Source organism: Paramormyrops kingsleyae, chromosome 11 (assembly GCF_048594095.1).
Source record: "Paramormyrops kingsleyae isolate MSU_618 chromosome 11, PKINGS_0.4, whole genome shotgun sequence".
Lineage (NCBI taxonomy): Eukaryota > Metazoa > Chordata > Actinopteri > Osteoglossiformes > Mormyridae > Paramormyrops > Paramormyrops kingsleyae.
In genome coordinates, this window is record NC_132807.1 from 27,822,084 (window position 1) to 27,843,418 (window position 21,335).

Consider the following 21,335-nt stretch of genomic DNA (forward strand, 5'->3'; position numbering starts at 1 on the left):
AAAGCAGAAGATTGTGGTCTTTGGTGATACGTATGTGTTTGTATGTAAGGAATCCTTAGTTAATGTGACAGCCCACATAAAACCACGACCAATGATTTGCACAAGCATAGTATATGCATCATAATATGACAAATTTGAGGTTTGCCACAGCCTACTGTACCTGTTTCTGAACGCCTCTTGAGTTGTTGTTTTCCCTGTCCTCTCTTCCCACAGGCGTGGGCTACACTGTGATAGTCATCGCTCTCTATGTGGGCTTCTACTACAATGTCATCATAGCCTGGTCCCTGTACTACCTGTTCTCCTCGTTCACCAGCGAGCTACCATGGCTCGGCTGTGGCAACAGCTGGAACAGCCCCAACTGCACCATCACCCAGCAGACCAACAGCTCCTGCCTGGGCAATGTCACCATGTATTCCAAGTGCAAGAACACCCCTGCCGCTGAGTTCTATGAGTGAGTGCTCCGGCTTCCCATGGCAACTTAGAGAAGGAATTGACTCTGGCTCATTGGTGGAAAGGTGGATTGTGGGCGGGGCATGTTAGTGGGTCGAGCATGGCTCAGCCTGATGATTGACGAGGCAATAACTCCACCCACCAGGGGATTCTACAGCTCATCTCTCCCATTAATACGGAAAAAAAAAACTTCCACAACAGTCATCCAATTATCTTTCGATGACCACAGACAGGCAAATATTAGCGGGGGGCGGGGTTTAGTGGTACAACCTGCCAGATCGATCGGTGCGCCAAATAAGCTTCGCCCTTTCCCTTTTGTTCAGATGCGATCACAACACGTAAACATCAGGGGTCATAAAAAAAGTCGCTTGGAAATATATAATTTCATTTTTTAAATGCACAAACCCCACCTCCAAATCCCCACCAGCCTGTGGCCCTTGTCCCACATGATGCCTTGTAGACTTTAATGAATACAGTAAGACATGCATCTTCCTGTGTTAAATGCTGACGTGTCAGTCATGGCCTCTGGTCACCAGTGTTGGCCTGACCCCAGCCACTGTATCAGAATTTGCGTCATCGTGGTGTGTTCTGTACACTAAACGAAAGAGCCCCTTCTAGGGGTCCCACTGCCTCATGCTGTATGTTCGTTCGTTCCACAAACAGTGTGAACTCAGCGGCTATGTACATTATCATGAGGTCCTCCCAGTAACATGCGTGGGCTCAGGCCCCTGAGAATGTGGGCGGAGCTTTGGCATTCCCGCCCACTGTCACGCCACTGGTAGCCCAGATTTTTTATCATGCCCTGGATGCCTGTGATTTGTCAGATCCCTCCCATACTTGTATTTCATTTGTTTAACAAAAGGCTGTCATCGGCAGTGTTATGTTACTTGCGCGTTCTCTGTTTTAGGCTTAATATCTATGATCCCGATAACAGTTAAACAGTCATACAGTAAGTCTACATTAGTTAGCATAAACAATGCAGCGCTGGGGAATGATCCGTTCTTATTATCCCTTTAGGGAAGTCCTCTGTAGGCCTGCACAGGTTTTACACGATACAACGTTGGCTGGCTTGCAGACAGATGGTCGGTATCATTATTACAGTCTAAACAAGCATCGGAACGGATTTCCTAACCCTTATCACCAATGAACAACTTAACTTTTATGAGGCATTTAATATACATTAGTTATATTAACTCTGAGGTCAGCATCTCGAAATCGGACCTTCTGTTCCATACATGGGTCACCAGCATAAAATCACTCCCCTGATATTCCTGTCCTCTGTCTCTTTAATGTATAGCAGACATATCAAATTAGCTCATAAGTTCATGGGAAAATAGGGACATCCGTTTGTACTTCAAACAGGTGTAATTTTTCCAGTGCAAGTGTGAATATTACTTCTGCTGCACTTGAGGAAGTCAGCGAAACGGCAGTGATGGGAATTGTCCAACTTGGACAAATGAAAGCTGCTTCCGAAAGCGGCGAAAGCCTTGCTCCCCCACCAGCTTCTTCCCTCACTGTTACTGCGGTTCTTCAGTTCAGTGAGGCGCTCCTTCACCCTGACACGGCGTTAACCGAAAACTAGCTAACAAACTTCACGGGCTAACCCGCCGCTTCAAGCTCAACTCTGTGGCCCACACGCCAAAAGCCTTCAGCGATGGCCACGACGGCCACGACGGCCACGGCCTCCCAGTTTCAGCCCTGCCCCCAGGTGTCCCTGTGAGATAAAGCGATGAAGACAAGTTCTGTCTTTTTTTTTTACCCCTAGACCCCCAACCCCCAAGCATTGGTCTGATGTCACGGACATCATGGCATCTCTCAGGTCCTCTCCAGATGGTTTCAGTCAGGTTTAGATGTTTTCATTTACAAGAATAACACCGGTTTAGACGCCAGGTACCTCTCAGGCCTTTCTGGCTTTTAAACGTAGCACATTGCTAACACCATTGAAACCATGCTGCATCTAGGTATTCTAGGCTGGTCAGGGGCACAGCGGGCACTGGGTATTCTGCCAGTTGGCTGGGTAATAGCTATGCTGTGAGGAATAGCTGAGGCTATATGTCAGTGGCGTCAAATTCAGTGCCCAGCAAGCCATGTTTCTACTGGTCTTCACTCCAGACCATTCTCTCTTAATCGTTCCAATTAAAACTTAATCACCATTAAGACTTCAATTTAAATGGAATTGTATGGATAATTTATAATGTATGCTTGCTAAAATGTCTTGTTGTATCAAAATTATCTAGCTTCAAACATGGATTCTCCAGTGCTTACAGGCTATTTAAGTTCAGGCTTCTTTTCAGAGAACCCAGAATGTTCTTTTCTTGCCACTGGGAAGAATAATAATATCTCAGCATACAAAAAAAAAAGAACAGAGGATGAGCATGATTTACTTGGTCAGTGAAATAGATCTTGATGATGAAATGCTATTCTGAGTGGCCTTACGCCCTCAGAGAGGTGGCCAGTGGTGTGTCTGTGGCATTTAATCACATTTAAAAAATGGCAGCGCCTGCCTGGGTCTCTCCAGCACTTTGACCGGAGCCCCAGGACGCTCGGAGCCCCAGGACGCTCGGAGCCCCAGGACGCTCGGAGCCCCAGGACGCCCCTTACGATTTGGCTGCAGATAACCTAGCAGCCAAATGAATTGATGTGTGGCCTGCAGGGACAGGAGAGAGATTGATGATTATGTTTGAGTCGCTCACATCAGGACTTCATCACTGCCCAGCCGTAAAAGATGGCAGTCTTTCCATTTTGAAAGGGCTCCTCGGCCGTTTTTTGACTCTGTGTTTCTGCCAAAGAACCATGCCGTCGCCGTGCACTCTGGTCTTCTCATAATAACGTTGCGGTCTGTAATTTTCCTTACAGCTATGGCTAGGCCTTCATTTCCTCTCCAAATCGCCACCGAGGGCTTGGTTATTATCCTCAGCAATCAGCTGGCTGGAACAGTGCTGCTCCTTAATGAGGGACCGAAGCGTAATTATTGCGATTGAGTTTTCAGAGGCGTGACTTCGAGTCGGGTGTTTGTGCGGACGTGGGGGGCAAGCAGGTGCTACTCCGCATTTGGGCTCATTAGCCCCAAAGGTCCAAGTAACCCAATGACTCGTAAGCACTGCTGTTATCCATTACTAAAAATGTGTGCTTTACATATCCGAAGATGCCATCAGCTATGAATTCCACTGCGATATATGGGTAGATAGATGCCTGCATGAATTTATCGTGAATATATTATATTTAGTGAATTTAGTGAATCACATTTAAAGAGCTTTTCACTTACAGTTTATCCATGTGTTGAGTTTTTGTTGTAACAACAGCAAGGGCCATTTCTAGAACATTATTTCTTAGTCTTTAGGTCACAGTTGTAAAAAGTGAAAAATCTAGTTTCATATTTAATGTTATAGGAACAATCCAGAAAGACCCCATATGACTATCGTCAACCAAATGAATTGATCAATTTTAGAATTAAGTCTTTTTTAATCCTAAACTTTTGCTGATCTGTTTTGAAATTGCTACATAAAAAAGGAACTGCTATTAACCAAATACGTTTTGACAAATGATCTGCCTGAACAAACTCTAAATTCAGTCTTACATTCAAAATCTTGCAGAATGATTGTAGTCAGCCAATGAAATACTTCAGATGCAGAAATTTAATTTAGAATAAATGACTATATTGGGCATGGCGTTTCCAGTGAATACTGTTTGAGCTGCGTTTGAAAGTTGTCAAAGTAGGCAAAAATGTGTAGCATGGCCTAATTTTACATGTAATTAGTCTCCAAGGGCTGGCACTTGTATTGTTGACCTGCATGGGCTTGTTATTGTTACTATTTTAAGTGGGATTTCCACCACATTCAAAAGCAACCACTGAGGATGAGTGACATTTTCAGGAGACCTATTAGATTGTCGATTTTGCCATGTCCTTATTCAGGTGGAGCAATCTGGTATTAGTTTGCTAAGCGATCATGGATAAAAAAGATTAAACCATAGTTGTGTCAGTGGCCTGTATTTTATTTAGACCACTCTGCTGGGTATTAGCTCACCAGCTTAAGTGGCGCCTTCGTCTAGACATACTTATGTCTCAGAGTCTCCTAATGCTTTTTTCACAGAGATTTAAAACTGGGCCTGTTTATGAGTTTTCTCAGGACAAGAACGTAGGAAACTTAAAGGGACCCATGGACTCATTCGTCTCACGATGATATTTGAAAGGATTCTCCTTCACTGGATATGTAGACTGTGTGGAAATATATTCCGCAGCTTTTCATAGCCTAAAAGCATAGACCACCTTCTTTCAAATGGCAGAAGGCTGACGTCTTGTTTGGAAACCTCACAGTTCAATGCTTCTGCGCAGGATGGCAGGGTTCCGAAAGCCAAGAATCTATCAACAAAATGCAGTACGTAAAATGGGGTGGTTGATGTTTGCAAAGCAGAAAATGCTGCAACCAGACTCACTCCAGACTCTCAAGTCCTCATTTTGGATCCACCCAGTCAGCCCTCTTTGTCTTTGACCATAATCAATCCAGTGAGACATAGGTGCGGTTTAATATCTAAGGCATCTGCAGGTGTATGTGATCTATCACCATAAACTCAGCAGACCAGCCCATTCCATTGATCTCTCTTCTTCCCACTTACATGAGCATACAAAGCTCATATAAACATATACGTACTGTATATATAAACACCACATAATTTAATAACTGAAAGGAAGTGGAAAAGAGACAACATTGAGTGCATTACTCTCTCGTCCACTGAACCGAGAAAAAGAATTTAAACTGATTGGTAGAAACATCCTGTGTTTAACGAGTGGAATTTAGTTATATTCTGCATCATCTGGGTCTTGGGCTTAGAGTCCAAACCAAACAGCTGGAAACCTTGCGATGTAAATCATTTGTCATGATAGAATGGAAGAAAAAAAAAAACAACTACAGGCTACTTTATTGTAACAGAACAGAAGCATCCTACCATTTATAATAAAGATGTCTTATTCCTGTCATAGCTTTAAAACAGCCTCTATTTATGTTTTTATATAATAAGTTGATATGTGATAGCTATATAATATTAGACTAGACAGCCTGATGATTGAATAAAATCAGCTGTTTAGAATTTAGATTAATAAAACGATCAAACATTTATTGCTCTAGTCTGAGATGATGTGACGCTTTGTGAGAAAGTCTGCGTTGCGTCAGTGGTCAACAACATCGCCATGCACACAGGCGAGTCTTGTCATGGATACGTCTGTCCGTGTACAGGCAGGGTGACAATCCCTGCTCTGGTTTATTTTTTTTAAATGGTCATAAAGGTTATTGATTTTTAGGGATCCTCTTCTCCAAAAAATTATGTAATTGCTGGATTTGATATATATGATTGATAGCACATTGATTTTGCTGAATCACTTCCTTTAACTGGGTTTTGGGTTCGATTGTGGCCACACTGTGTGGTTTCATCCTGGTGTTTGTGTTATTTGTTGACTCGCAGTACAGGTATGTTACATGTGGAATATGTGATTCTGTATATGTTCCACAGACTGGTTTCCAATAGGGAATACCCACCTAATACTCCAGTATTCCCTGGTCTCTGGATCACTGCGAGCCCAAGTGGATTAGCAGTTACTTAAAATAGATTTATAAAGTTTAATCTGATTGAGTTGAGTAAGCCAGGGACTGGGCACTTTGTGGGAATTCGATGCGGTTTCCTCTGTTTCAGTGGTGAAAAAGCAGGGATGAATTAACTCTAAATACAGCTACAGTTTCATCCTGCCTCAGTAGCGGGCATCGGGCTTATTAATGCCATCTGACGCACCTTTTGAATCTGGCCCAGCCTGTTGCTGTTAGACTGAGGCCGGTCCGCACCAGGCACGGGCTGGGAGTGGTGCTAATGGTCTGCCACTGTCATCAGTGGAAAGCCTTTCGTCAGTGTGAATCCGGTCACTCCGCACACCCTACTGCCACTTGTGGGGGTGGGGATAGGGGTGGGGGGCTTTAGCAGTCTCTGGGGCTGTGCCCTCCCTTAGCGTAAAACCTCTCGCAGAAGCATGCCGGCTTCTTTCAGGCAAACAGGACACACAGTTCTGGGGGAACCACGGGGATGCGGAAGCTGTCTATTCCCAGTGTGGGCTGATCCTGAATTTGCTTCAGAAGTTGGCAGTGTGTTCGTGACATGATTGTCCTGGTGGGACTGCACACTTCCATTTAATGCCCAACAGCACAACAAAAACACAGAGTGCTGAATTGTTGCAATAAGTAAACATAAAATACAGCAGAGCTAAACATTTATACAGGTCATCATTTTCCCAGTCAAGTAGTAACGTTTGTGTTGTTATTCTTTCAGTTAAAGATTCTAGAGGGGAATGAGAAATTGATAAAAGCAAAGTCTTCATAATTCTGGTTTAACCACCACCAGTGTTCTAGTTTCCAGTTAAAAAGTCTTTAATCTGCAGTGCAATAAAGGAAAGAAATCAATCTGGATGAAAAATATCATCTGGGAGTTTTAGCTTGTCGTATGTTGGCTTAGGAACTGCATACTGCTGTTAAACTGCTATAATAGTTTTAATTAAACACTGCAAGCAATCTATACCACTCTGGTTGGTTTGGATAAACGGCTTAGTAAAGATGGGATTCACAGTGGTTTTACCAAATAGTTTTTAATGCAGGGGCAAGTGCAGTAAATAGCCCTGCTGGTACCAGCAGCCACCCCCCCACCTACCTCTCGGGATGGGGTCTCATTAACTATCACCTCTGGATTCATTTTCTTCACGTCATACTTTGCTGCTTTGTTTAGAATGTGCTATATCACTTCTTTCACTAAGCTGCGTGTCTAGAAACAAACCTTATTTTGTTGTGGGCTTTGGAAGCATCACATAACCTCAGCCGCACCCCTCCGCACACTGCATAACCATATGCCCCTCTGAATTCATGTGTTTATCTAGTCATTTTGCATTTATTTTTGTACCAGTGAGGAGAGCTTCATGTCAGGGGGAAGGATATTTAGCACATTTGGCACAATGGAGGTTAAGGACCTTTTTCAGGGCCCAGTATTATTACTCTGCTTGATTCAAACCCACAACCTTCCAGACATGGGTGTAGGTTCCTAACCGGCTGAGCTACACACTGGCAACAAAACCTTCAACAGCAAGCTTGATCCAGTAGGGGGTGCATGTAGGTTTAGCATTAGATAAAGTGAACATTGCTGGGTTAAATCTCACAAGGGATGCTACACTTAACACCTGCACTTTTGTACTCCTCAAATCTTTCAGGACACCACTCATTCCTTGTAAGTCTTTCCCTTTAGAACCAGTTTATCTGATTTGGCTAATAAAGGTCTCAAATATGTTGTTACTAATGTTCCTTGTCCAAAATATGAGGTTTGAGGTTCTCCGAAGAATAGTTTGAGAATCTCTGAGCTGAGCAGATAAACGTCACTGTCTGGCCGTCTTCGTTGTTGAGTACAGACATCCATAGCTTTCACCTATGGGTGTACTGTATCTCAGAGACGTTTACCTGGCCAACACTGGCTGTACATCTGGGTCCCACCTGAAAAGACACGGAAAGGGAGGCATCGTCGCACCAGAGAGATGCGATTCATCCGTCTGTCTGCGGCCAGATTTTATTTATGTCTCCTTAGAGTGTTTGAAGTTTTAAGCGTTTGTTAGTTCTGGAATAACAGTCCAGGAACTTTACGGGGAATGTTAGTGCCAGGAAATGTGTGGGAGCCGGTATTCTACCCTGGAGAAGGTCACAGGATGAGCCAGGGCCGGTAGTGGGCTGCGTTCACGATGACTCTCATTGCTCAGTAAGGCGTGACAGACGGCTCGAGAGGGGCAGACCCACCCCTCCCCCATCCCGATAGTCATCTGTTAACGTGAAACGTGACGACTCATGGCTTCGTCACATAAACATTACGGGATCGTAGCCCCATGTTTTAAAGTGGATCCAAATTGTGTTTGCTTTTGTTACTGAGCAACGTTTTCCATTTGTGTCTGGTTAATGTGGCCGATTTAGTTAAATCAGCGGGCGTGTAACTTCAGCACAATGCGAGGTCTTTTTGTGTATCTCCTGTGCAGTGTGAAAAGGTTAATCTACAACTTAACTAGATATGTTCCAGTTTTTCTATAATACATCAGTGGCTAAAACTGCAGCAGTCCCATTGACAACGTTTATTTTATTGCATTCTCCTGTGTACTAAGGAAGCAGAAGGAAACGCGTGACAGGGAAACAGGAAGTTTACCTCACCTGTGTCTCCCTTCCATAGTGACCCTAATGTTGGTGGCAGGGAGCTGTATCAGTCCCACTCACTTTTCTCGTCTCAAGCAATAATTTACTTAAGACTCCAGGTAAATGGACATTAAGAATAAAAAGAACCAGAAAAGTTTCTGACGTGTTCAGTAAGATGGGGGCAATAAAATTCCATAGCTACACTTTCGTCAGTCATTTTTTAAGGAACTGTCAATGTCTTTGATCCGTTGTGATTTGGGGACATTTTCCTGTTTCCTGAAATTGGCGCCCCCTCCCAGGAGTCCCCTAGACAGTCCAGGAGGCTTAGGGTGTCTGGGCATGGGACAATACAGCAGATGGTTACTGAGGTTCATCTGACGGAATCAGTCACTCGGGAGTAAGACCACAGACCGGATTTTCCTTGATGCCCACAAGAGGGCCGTCCCAGCAGAAAACAGTGTCCGGAGCTCGTAAAATATTTATTCAGTCTCAATATAAACATGAAGTACAGATTGGATAAGCATTTAATTTTAATTTGTCGCTGCTGAAAAAAGGACGTCATTAATTTTCCTACCAAATTCTGCCAGATGTTTTTAGCCATTACTTTGAGGTGACTGCAGGCATGTTTTTTACAGCTGTTTTCATGGATGTACTATTTAATGTTTGCTGGATTGAGTAGAGGTACACTGTTTCACTTGTACTCACACTGTCCTAATGTTCTTAATCTCAGGGAACATTCTCTCTCTCTCTCTCTCTCTCTCACACACACACACACACACACACACACACTATTCACCTTAGCATGTGTTTGGTCCATGGAGGGAAACCAGAGGGCCCAGAGGAAACCCCATAATGACACGGGGAGAACATGCAAATTCCACACACATACACCAGGCCAGAGACTCAAACCCCATTCCCAGTGGTGTGAGACAACAGTGCTGACCACTGCACCACCTTATGAAGTATTTGTGTTTGTATAAGTAGAGATAGCACAGAATGAGTGTGTACATCCTGCTTCACATATTGACTAGAGTGTCTCCTACTGACTCTGCCAAAGATGAGTATGACTTAGGAAGCCAACGCCAATAACACCTGAACAGACCATCCACCCATCTTTCTAATGCTTACTCTGGTCAAGGCCGTAAGTCAAAATGCTCTCTCAGGGTTATCTTTGGTCATTGTTTATCGTTCATGCTGAAATGAAAAGCCTTGCTCCTGACAGCCATCTTTGTGCATAGGCGCGGCGTCCTGCATCTTCACGAGAGCGACGGCATCCATGACCTGGGACTGCCCCGCTGGCAGCTGGTGCTCTGCCTCGTGGTGGTGGTCTTCATCCTCTACTTTAGCCTGTGGAAGGGGGTCAAGTCCTCAGGCAAGGTATGCACACACACATCCAGAGGATTCTCACACACAAGCACACGCAGAATGTTTTTGTGTTTGCAGGGTCTACATTCCTTTTCACTGCCTTAAGCAACATCTTTTCGCAGATAGACTACAGGGAAACAGATATATGTGGGTGAGGATTGGAAACTCCTGCCTCTGACTGTGAAATGTGTTGATCATCACAGGCTCATCCTGATATTGACATGTAAATTGATGTCCAGCTGACAGGTGGATCAAAAAATCTGGACACACTAAGACACTTGAGACCACAGCTTTATCACAACACCTGGACCTCTCATGTGTCTCTGCAGGTGGTGTACATCACAGCCACGATGCCGTATGTGGTGCTGTTCGTGCTCCTGATCCGCGGTATCACCCTGCCAGGCGCTATGGACGGTATCCGAGCATACCTCCACATCGACTTCAAGCAGCTCAACAACGCTACGGTGGGATGCCCTCATTTCGCTATTTCCATTATCAAATGTCCAATAAGCATATCATGACTCGATGTAGTTGAACTCTTCAGGCAACTAATAGGTGATGAATGAGAATTATTATTAGGTGCCACAACGTTGACCATGGCTGACCATTTAAGTGGAATTTCTCCAGAATGTCGCTTCTCATGTCTGGTTCCTCTGGCTCCTCAGTTAGAGATCCATTGTTGTAATGACTGAGTCCATCCATCTTCTAGCTATTTGCCCTCTATTTTTTTTCCACCTTCAACCTTTTCAAGCATTGTGACCTTCTCCAGTGTATTAGGTCTTCTGATAATATGCTCTAAATAGGTCTCCTCATTTCAGCTTCAAGCAAATATTGCATTGACCGAGAATCTGCTTGTTTTCCTTGTACTTCTTCTTAAAAGTCTTTGCTGGCTCCAAAGTTCAAAGGCATGAGTACTTTTCTGTCTTCTTTTTTCATTGTCCATCTTTCACTGGAAATACCGTATTCTGATCTTGGTTCCTATAGACACCTCAGTACTATTTTGAGATTCTTCGTCACAGCTCTGCTAAATGCCATTCTGTGACATATCTCTTGACTGCCAGATCTTTATCTAACTACTTCTGGACTCATCCAGTTTCTACATACTCGATCCTGACTGTGACTTCTAGCCCAGTGTACGGAATCCTCTTGCAGACAATGACATGCTTTGTTACAAACATTTTCCTGAGAACATTCCATAGTTCAGTAATCAATCGATAAAGCACAAGTTGACTTCCTTTGGGTGTCCTTTTGATTGTCCACCTTGCATGTCACTTGTTCCTTGGCCTTTCTTGAGTTTATACATTTGATGATTTTGTTTATATGTTAGGCTAACTGACACCAAACGATCTTTTGCATAAATAACAGTTGTATGAATATTTTGCGTCCCTGTTATTTGCTATTGGAATAAAAGCAACTCTTCCAGTCTGTAGGCCATTGAGATATTTTCAAAACTTGTTCTTCTTCAGTTGCTTGTAATATATTTTTTTTGTGATGCCATCTAGCCATCCTTTTCCACAGTGCTCTCTCTGACCTCCTCATCCATACTGAAGGTTCTTCCATGTATCTTACCTCATTTAATATACCTTGATTGTTATGATTGATATTATATTACATATAGGTATATATTAATGTTCAAAATCCTTGTTAACAGACACCTGTATATAGTGTGCAAGAATATGTAATGTAAATAAACTTCCTTGGCATTTATGCTGGCTGGATTAAGTGTTAGGGCAACAAATAATTATAATATAAATTAACCTATTTTAACCAGTTGACCGTTTTCTCTGCAGGTCTGGATAGATGCAGCAACCCAGATTTTTTTCTCCCTGGGGGCAGGATTTGGGGTGCTGATCGCCTTTGCCAGCTACAATAAGTTTGATAATAACTGCTACAGGTGAGGATTGTCACTGGATCAAGATGCTGGGGGAACAGGGTGACTGCGGGCAGTTGGGGCTGTCAGGGTGACGGATCTGGCGGGGAGACAGAATTGGCGGGGGGGCTCTTTATCGCCTGTCACTTTTTGGAACGGAGAGGTTCTGATGACCTGCTCATCACTTCCATCCTCCAGGTGTCCCCCCCCCTTCAGACTTTTAAGCATGTTTTTTTGCCCCAAAGCCGCTTATCTCCCATTCCTGCCGATTCATGCTGGTCCACATCGCTGAGTCATTACGCTCAGTTAGACACCAGGTAATTGTTTCCATCTAATTTAGAAAAAAACGAACCTGCAACCGCTTCAGTTTGCGCAAGACATAACTCTGGCTTTACGTAAAAAAAGAGCCTTGAAAATACTTTAGTCCTGAACAGAAAGACATAATTTTGTAGTGAAATTGGCTGATTAGTGTCTAATTAGGAGAGGGCACAGGCTGAAACACCAGCCAGCACACACACGGTGTGACAATGTTCAGTCCTGGCCTGAGACTTATCTATTTCCCCTGCGGAACCTCCCATCCCACCCAGAAGCTCACGTTGTGCTGGTTCTCGGGCCTCGCTGCGCCCTTGCCAGTGGTTCACCAGGGTTCCTTCACCTCTCGGGCACAACCTAAATACTTCCACTGGAGTCTGCGTGGCTTAGAAAGCGAAGACAGATGTTTCTGCTCTCAGCTGGATCTTTTCTGTTACTCGACTAAAAAAGGGGCTTGAAAACATCTAGGCAATATGGGTGAACTCTATGTACAACCAGACAAAAAGAAGATGGGTTATGTATTAGTGTAAGAACAAGTGAGTCATTCTTGGGTGTCAAAGGAATTATTGTGATGGGATCCTTGGACCTTTAGTGTCTGCTGTTTATAAGCTGTGGGTCGTGGCTTTGCCTTACTGGCCGGTGAGGTGACACTTGAGTGATTTTGCATCTGAATGCCAGAGCAGACACCTCACCGTGCATCTAGGCGACGGGAATGACGCACATACTGTAAGCAGGCCTCTGAGGCGTGTAAGATCTTGCCACTCACGTAATCATCCAGCGAGCCTCGCCGCCGGCTTCCAGGTAGCGTTACAGCAGCAGAGAGGGTGAGAGTTTCTTGAAATGGGGACACAGCAAGGAGAAGGCAGGACTTGGCCCAGTGCTTGTTGGAGTCGACCATTTGCAGATGTAACAGTGGTATGCAGCCCAAAAACTGGTCACAGTGCCATCACAACAGCTGGACTGGTGGTCAAAGAAACACAAGACGCTATTCTGAATGACATTTGTGTTATATATTAGGTACATAGCCTGGCTCAGCGGCATACCTGGAAATTTGTGCTCCCAGAAAAAAAATGACACCTTGGGCTCCCCCGCCCAGTTTCTCATTTTATTTTATGTATTTAGGGGCCCCTTTCAAGCGCCGGGCCCCCAAATCTGTCAGGTTATTCATGCCCTCCGATGCTCCTGCCAGTGCATAACTGCTTAATATCCTGCATCCCAAGTGAGTGTCCAGAAAAGAGAATGCTGTAGAGGAGCGTGTCAGTGAGGAAGTGCAGCTTAGGGCCCGAGCTGATGTGAAATGCTCTGTGTCTGTCCTCTTGCAGGGACGCCATCATGACCAGCACGATTAACTGCGTCACCAGCTTTTTCTCAGGGTTCGCTATATTCTCCGTACTGGGTTACATGGCCCATAAGCACCGGGTGAAGATCGAGGAAGTAGCCACTGATGGTAGGTTCCGGATTCCCCTTTGACAGCGACGCTGCCGCTCATTGTGGCTGCGGAGGAGTCTGGCCTGTATCAGGCATTAAGTGCCTCACTGAAGATATTAATATTCGAATGGAAATTCGAGGGCCATACAAGACTTACAGATAGGCTGATATTCCAGCCAATCATCTGTCCCATGAAATGGGATTTGAGAACGAAAATACTCAGTTTAAATCTAGTTAGTTTAAATATACTGTGTGCATATGTGTGTGTGTGTGTAGCCTTGCCAACATGTTAGCTTCAAAGTACTTAAATGAAGCAGTAACACATCAAGCAGGTATAAATATGAACGTATGAGAGAAATGGATGGCTTTCCTGCTTTTTCTTTTTCTTTATTACCAGCTGTTCTTTACTTCCCCTTTAATCTCTCCCCCCTTCTCTCTTTTCTTATTTTCTGTCATCTCTTTCTCACCATGTGGTGAAAAGCCTATAGCAAACCATTGCAGTCCTGGTTCTGCTGACCCACTGTGTATGTAGGCTTTTGTTCAGCCGAGCTTTTATTAATTAGCCTTCGGTGAACTGCCAGTTAAATTAATTGGACTATTGAGATTCCATTAAGCAAGTTGTAATTGAGGACTCGCTTTTCGTCGTATTTAGTTCTGTCCTAATTTGTTTTTGTTTTTATCAGAGCATGTTCTTAATTGTTCAGGGAAAGTCTGTTTTATTACAAAATATACTGGAAAATATGCCAGTTATCTGTATTTTGAACTATTAAATCATGTTTGATTGCGTAAAATAACAAACATGAATCATGCATTTTAAATTGTTTTCAAGTCTTATCTCAGCGCTGTAGGTATTCCTAAATGCAGAATTTTTGCATTTATTTAGATTTAGGGCTAATTAATTAATAGCTCTTAAGGCATCAATTGGAGCAAGAATCCCAATACTCCCAGCTGGCCAACAGGACCAGGACCAAAAATACCTAGAAAAACAAAATAAGCTTGACAGGAAATGTTCTGCTGGTCATTTGTGTCTTTTTTAAAAATAGGAGCCGGACTGGTGTTTATTATCTACCCCGAAGCCATCTCAACCCTCCCGGGGTCCACGTTCTGGGCGATAGTCTTCTTCATCATGCTCCTGACACTTGGTATCGACAGCTCTGTGAGTGAAGAAATACCCTCCTCCCCGCCCCCCCCCACACACACACAGGACCACACATACCTGGGAGACGTAAGCATAGATATTTGAGTATTCTTTGTAGTGCAGTTGCATCCTCCAGGTATAGCACAGCAGAGTACTGCCAATGTACTGCAGGCTCTTGGATTACAGTCAGATACACACAAAGCTTATTTGCAGCAAGTGGAGTACAATGGGAAAAAGTAACTTTGGCAAATTAAAAGTGTGCTTTACATTGCTGCAAAATAGTTGCAATAGCGTTACTGAATCTAGCGATAGCATGACCTTTATAGCTCTGGACCTTTGCCCAGTAAGAATTTTATTTAGTAACCACATTTAATGTGAACTTGATTAACCCTAAAGCATTTCTGATGGACAGGGATAATGTGCTTGACTGCTCAGTGTTTTACTTATGAAAACAGATGAATTCTGAAGAATTTGATTATATGTAAAAGAATCCAGTGCTGTGCAGTACCCGTCTCTAATGGTGAAGACAGTGATCTTAACTGCATCAGTGCTTCTTAGACATTTTCCTGTGATTGCTACCCTGCAATCATGACAAGAGTCAAATAATATCACTTGTGAGTTGCCACACATGCGTTATAATGCGACTATGACTTCTGCTCAAAGGTTACGTATGACGTGACTCAAGACACCGTCTCCCACTCTACACATAAGCACCTCAGATGGATCTCCAGCATGTTAAGACAGGCCATCGAAGCTCTTAGGGTATATGAAATGTAATCATTTGTAAAATTAGCTTTTAGTATGTGTTCAGCTACTGTTTTATAAAAGCAATAAGGCATCTGGGGCATTTTTAAAACTGTAAATAAAACCACTGCTTAGCATCACTGTCGCTAGGCTTCACGTCACAGAGGAATGTATTTGGTTTTATTCACAAATAAAATACGCCCTCTCATGTGTTACTACTTAAACGGTGGATGATGCACGTTTTGGCATAGAAGTGGGATTTTACATACAAAGTGGTTTGTGTTCAGGCCATATTTGTGTAGACAATAGTTTCCTCCCGGTGGACTTGTGGTCAAAAACATCTGCTGAACTGTTCCATCTCCTTGTCTTCACCCGCCTCTCCTCTTCACCACTCTCTCACATCCACGCCTGTTTCTGTCTGCCTTCCCAGATGGGGGGGATGGAAGCCGTCATTACGGGCCTCACAGACGATTTCAAGTTTCTCAAAAGGAACAGGAAACTGTTCACCTTCGCCACAGCATTTGGAACATTTCTGGTTGCCCTGTTTTGCATCACCAACGTAAGTTTGCATTCTGGGGACTTGAGCTGAATCTGGGGCACCTTCTAGTTAAAATTCCGGCTTTGACAGGAAAGATCATCTTCATTTTTCCTTGCCGTTAGTGGGTCAACACTGAGTGGTTGGACATTTTATTGAACGCCTGGAGGCAGGATTTTTATTGTACTTCATTGCCTAGAATGGAGTACAGTTTGGGCACCATTACACCCTTCATTTTTGCTTCTAAGGAGCTCAGACTCAATCCAGAGACACAGTTAGCGCTCCTCAAAATTTGTTCACCCTACCAGCCTCTTTCAATCTGATATTACATGACACTGGCTTTGATGGACTGGTGAAATGTGTAACAGGGTCCTGCACACGACTAAGTCTCAAGAAAAGCAACCAAATCTGCAGTTTCTTGCAGACTCCCTTTGTCTTCTCAAGCCGGTCACTGATGTAGATGCCAAAGCACCTATATCACTGTACAGTCTCTCCTTGGTTGGGGGCAGCAGTCTGATGTCCACCACCAGCTTCTCTGTCTTTCTGACACCAAGCTGTGGGTTGTTCTTCTTAACCCCCTTAATAAAAGTCTCCACCAGACTCCACCAAACTACTACTATAGCAGTAGTTTCTCAATCATAGACTTTTAACCAAAACCATTATCATTAACGCCATTTGTCAAGTTCTTGTGTAACACACTTTCCTCAGGTTAGCTAAGTGGGTCAGCTTCTAAACTTGTTCTACAAAATTAAAAATGCAGAATATTACATCCGTTACATGCTGCAAGATTTTGCATTACAGCTTGGGCATAAGAAGCTCACAACAAAACAATTTTGTCCTGTGCAAGTCAGTTAGACGCTCTGTGGAAGATGGTGGCCTTTCTGGCTGAAAAGAACTGAAATGCGGAGTGTCAGCATTGCCCACAGCTGATTGCTGATCAGGAGGGAAGTAGCCCTGTAAACTGTCTGTTAGTGACCCCCAGTGGAAGAACGTGCTAACAATTTCAGCTCCATATGAGGCGTCATATGTAACACCATGTATCCAGCTGGCTGAAAAGATTTAGGCGACTACAGTAAGCACGGTAAGTAAGTCAACTAAAACTGAGGCAAGTTTTGAACTGAATCAAAATAAGTTTTTATTCTGTTGATGCTGGCAACCTGACAAGAATTTATGAATGGAAAAATATCCGGTGTAGATTGCATGAAGTGATCATTGCTTAGGATCTTGCCTTTTTCTCCCATAAACAGAATGCAGGATATGTAAAAGGCCTTAAATTATTTCCAGTATGTTCTCCAGGGGCTGGGCCTTGTGTGGAAAATCCTTATGAAACACCCATCTTTAAAGTTTACCTTTCTGTCCCTGTGGTGCACAGGGTGGGATCTACGTGCTAACCCTACTGGACACGTATGCTGCGGGGACATCTATCCTCTTTGGGGTGCTGATAGAGGCCATTGGGGTTTCCTGGTTTTATGGTGAGTCATCTGCCACTTACTGGCAAAGCCTGGCGTAATCAAGGGTGCTGCTCTTGCTTGACTCTTAAAAACAAAGAAATTAAATTTAAAACAGACCTACTGAATACGCCTTACAAGCCGTTGTGGAATGGCGCGTGTTGTGAGGACATGTGGCTGCGCAAGAAATTTGAACCTTAGATTTTAATAAAGTGTGGGAGTACTGTATGTCCCCAAGACTGGCTTCTTCCAGAAGAGGATCACTGAACTGGATCCTTCAGCAGTGTCCTGTTGGTGATACAGTCTTCAGCAAACACACTGGGGGCAGGGTGGGGGGTGCTCTGTGGTTTTTCTCTGGGGTCATACACTAAAGACCCCTGTGCTCTCCTCTGCCTTCAACACATCCCCTTTTCCCTGGACCTCTAAAAACCTCAGGCTACAGCTGACATTTCTACCAGCCCTGAGATGTGGCTTCCTGTCGCACCCCCACCTCCCCCAGCACCAGCTTATCTCCTGCATGCATTTTCACTCAGAGAGCAGATAAAAAAGCTTCAGGAAAAGAAAGTGGAAAAGAGTGTTTAAATCCGTTTCCAGCCTGAAAGCTATAAGCATTTTGAATGGCACTACGTTTGAATTTTACACAGCATCTACTCAGTGCTGGTATTTTTGTTTCTTTCGGTAAAACAGCACTGTGGCCTCAGTGAGTTCCACAGTGGGTGTGGGTTCAGTGCTCGCCGGAGCTCCAGTGGATGCGTGCTCTTTCTCCGTTCATGTTTCTCCTTCGTACTCCAGTTTCTTGCTGCAGTTAATAAGGATGAGCTTTAGACTGATTAGTGTCTGTAATCTGCGTGCGGTGCGTGACTGTGTTGCTGAACGTATGCTCTGTGAGGGACTGGCCTTCATCCCGGGTCCCACATGTTTCCCTGGATGGTATCCAGCTTCACTGGAAACCTGCAGTAGATTAGTGATTGTGGAATATGCATGGATTGGTACTTTATCCCCTAAGCCCAGTATTTAAATATCAGAAAAACTGGATAGTTATTCTTGTTTGGGCCGATGCAAAAGTGTGCTGAAGATATGAAAAACACTAGCAGCCCTGGTTACAGTCTGGTTAGTGTATTATTGAGATGCAGCTCAAAGCTACACATCTGTATTCTTGTTGGTTTTTGTGCCTTTTGTGCCATAAAATCACATTGGATTGTTTTCTTTTCGTATTTAATTTTGTCATTTAGCTTTTGTTTTCAAAACCTGACATATTTTCGGTTAATTATAGACTGTGTGAGTGTTTTCATGTGCATGTTGAAGGTGAAGACCTTTCCAAATGGGTCCCAGAGTTTTGTATCCCACTTAACATAGATGCCTCTGTGTTTAAATCCCCCCCCCCCATCCAGGTGTGGACAGATTCAGTGAGGACATCCAGCGTATGATGGGTTTCAAACCTGGTCTTTACTGGAGACTCTGCTGGAAGTTTGTTAGCCCAGTCTTTCTGCTGGTAAGACCTTCAGAGGGAAGGTGGTCTAATGGAGAGACGTACAAACACACGCTCCTTCAGATAACATCATCACATACATATTTCTGTATCTGCTGTATTTTAAAACAACATTAAAGGTCGCAGAGACTAATTAAACCAGTACAGGAAATGATTTTATTACTATGATATTCTACCAATGATACATTTGTTTTGCTGTATTATTTGGGTCAAGGAGATTAATTACTTAGGTTGTGTTTTTATAGTAATAAACTCAAATGGTGTGTGTGGACAAGCCTGTGTTAAATTGCTTCTATAAATAATTCATATTGTTTTTGCAAATATGCATCACTGTTGGTGTGTGTTTCACTGTTGAAAGGACCCTCTAAAAGTGAGATATTTCTTTTTAATGGCATGCTTTAGTTAGGGATTTGTTATAGTTGGTAATGGTATTTACTGATGCTGTTTACAGCTATGTCCGGTATTATATACTAATTATTTGTGGGATTTCCACCTTATTTTTGTGTGTCTCTGCCTTCACACTTCACAGTGCTTTATCCATCAGCAACACTTTTCTGCTGACTGGAATGGCTCTCAGGTTCATGGGGTAGGAGGTTTCCAAGTGGTTCTTCTAGGGATCCGTGCCCAGTAGCCATGTTAGCAACTAGCTAACTCCCTCGCAACCACTCCATCCAGCAGATTATGATGCTGGGATGTAACATAACTGACAGCTCCTAAGGGAAGCATCGATTCCTGCAGCTTGGTAACGAGAGCTTCTGACTCGCGTCCTGTGCGCTGTTCAATTTTCACAGGGCCAAGCTGCCTCTGCCTGGCCAGGGCGCATGTTGAAAGCATTCGCTCCCTCTTTATTCTCCGGCTCATGTGAAATCCAGAATGACAGAAGTGGATTGTGGTCAAGTAAATGTAACATGGGACCAGAGGCTACAAAGTTTAGAAGAAAACTGATAAAAGCATACAGGGAACAGGAAACAATGTCTTTATAATTTATTAATTTGGAGTTAGTGGGACAATTGGCGCTTTGGAATACTGAGAGCCGTATTAGAACTCCGTCTATCACACGTGTCCTGTTGTGCCCCAGACACCAGCTGGGCTTTGCTGGGACACCGGAGAGTTGGCATCTAAGCGATGGAGGCTGACAGCCCCGGGCACACATTTGGACAGGAGCCACTGGTCACAGAATCCGTCCTCCTGTTTTGGCCATTTTTTGATGTCCCCCTTCAGGGGACAGTTGCAGCCCAAATATTGATATTTGTGACACTAGGAGCTGTAAGGATATAACATTTCAGGATGAAGTCAGGATGTGTCTAGACACAAAATGAATGGCATGTGTATGTTGTAAAGTAAACAAGAATCAGTGTGTTCCCACTGCTTCTAAGGATGAATTGGGTTGGTGAAGTACTGTACAGACTTCTGTTTTGACCAGACATATTGTGTTCTCCCCGGTCAAAAATAATAACTGGTGTTTTATAACTTTGTCTTTCAGTTTGTGGTGGTTGCCAGCATTGTGACTGCCCCTGGTCTGAAATACGACGAATATATATTTCCACGATGGTCCAACGTGGTTGGCTGGGGAATAGCGATGTCATCGATGCTCTTTGTTCCTGCTTATGCCATCTACAAGTTCCTCAGCATGCCAGGAACAGTCAAAGAGGTTAGCTGGCAAGGATCCCCACGTTCCCTATGCAGTTTTTAGTCTAGGGGTGTTATAAACCTGGAGTATTTCACACTGGTTCAGTTTTTCAGCAATATTTTAATGATGTTCCCTTGACCTGGGAAACCGTCATAGAAGTTTAGGCTTGCAGTAAAGTACAGCTGCGCCAGTCCCATAACCTGAGGAATATTGGCTGGATATCTTGCTGGCATATTCACGATTATGATCAAACGGTTAGATTTTTGTTTTTTTAGCATTGCAACATTAGCTTTTTTTTCCTAGTCCCCTGTAACGTGCCTGAATTACTCAAATCGTGGGAACTTTTTCCCATTATGTTATAGCCAAGTACCGTTATCAAACATACATGTAGTGAAATCTTTTATATTCTAGGAGAAAAATGTGGAATATTGTGGACCAGATTTTCAGATTTCATTTAGTTTCGTTTTAGCTAATTTAGTTTGCTCAAAATAAGTGGGGGCTTCTCATGGAGAAGCCAGCAGACCATGAGAGTGGTGAGGGACCTGAGCGTTCTTCATGATGTGTGTCATTGCAGAGGATGGCTTACTGCCTGACTCCGGAGCATGAGCATCACCTCGTGGCCGAAGGCAGCATCCGGCAGTTCAAGGTGAGTCTGCCTGTGCTGACAGCTGTCAAATCGCGTTCACAAGATAAAGTCCACACAGAAATCACGCTTAATTGTGTATAGTAGTGTG

General features: G+C 43.7%; 1 protein-coding gene across 1 annotated transcript in view; it reads left to right on the forward strand.

Moving 5' to 3' along the window:
• The window catches only part of slc6a2 (solute carrier family 6 member 2), a 33,633-nt gene that overhangs the window by 8,881 nt on the left and 3,417 nt on the right, over window positions 1-21,335 (forward strand). Inside the window, exons 5-15 of the mRNA XM_023790384.2 lie at window positions 214-451; window positions 9,881-10,019; window positions 10,337-10,471; window positions 11,798-11,901; window positions 13,512-13,636; window positions 14,661-14,773; window positions 15,930-16,058; window positions 17,407-17,506; window positions 18,874-18,974; window positions 20,455-20,622; window positions 21,176-21,247. Of these exons, the coding sequence (XP_023646152.1) occupies window positions 214-451; window positions 9,881-10,019; window positions 10,337-10,471; window positions 11,798-11,901; window positions 13,512-13,636; window positions 14,661-14,773; window positions 15,930-16,058; window positions 17,407-17,506; window positions 18,874-18,974; window positions 20,455-20,622; window positions 21,176-21,247 (1,424 nt within the window). The remainder of the gene's footprint in view (window positions 1-213; window positions 452-9,880; window positions 10,020-10,336; window positions 10,472-11,797; window positions 11,902-13,511; window positions 13,637-14,660; window positions 14,774-15,929; window positions 16,059-17,406; window positions 17,507-18,873; window positions 18,975-20,454; window positions 20,623-21,175; window positions 21,248-21,335) is intronic.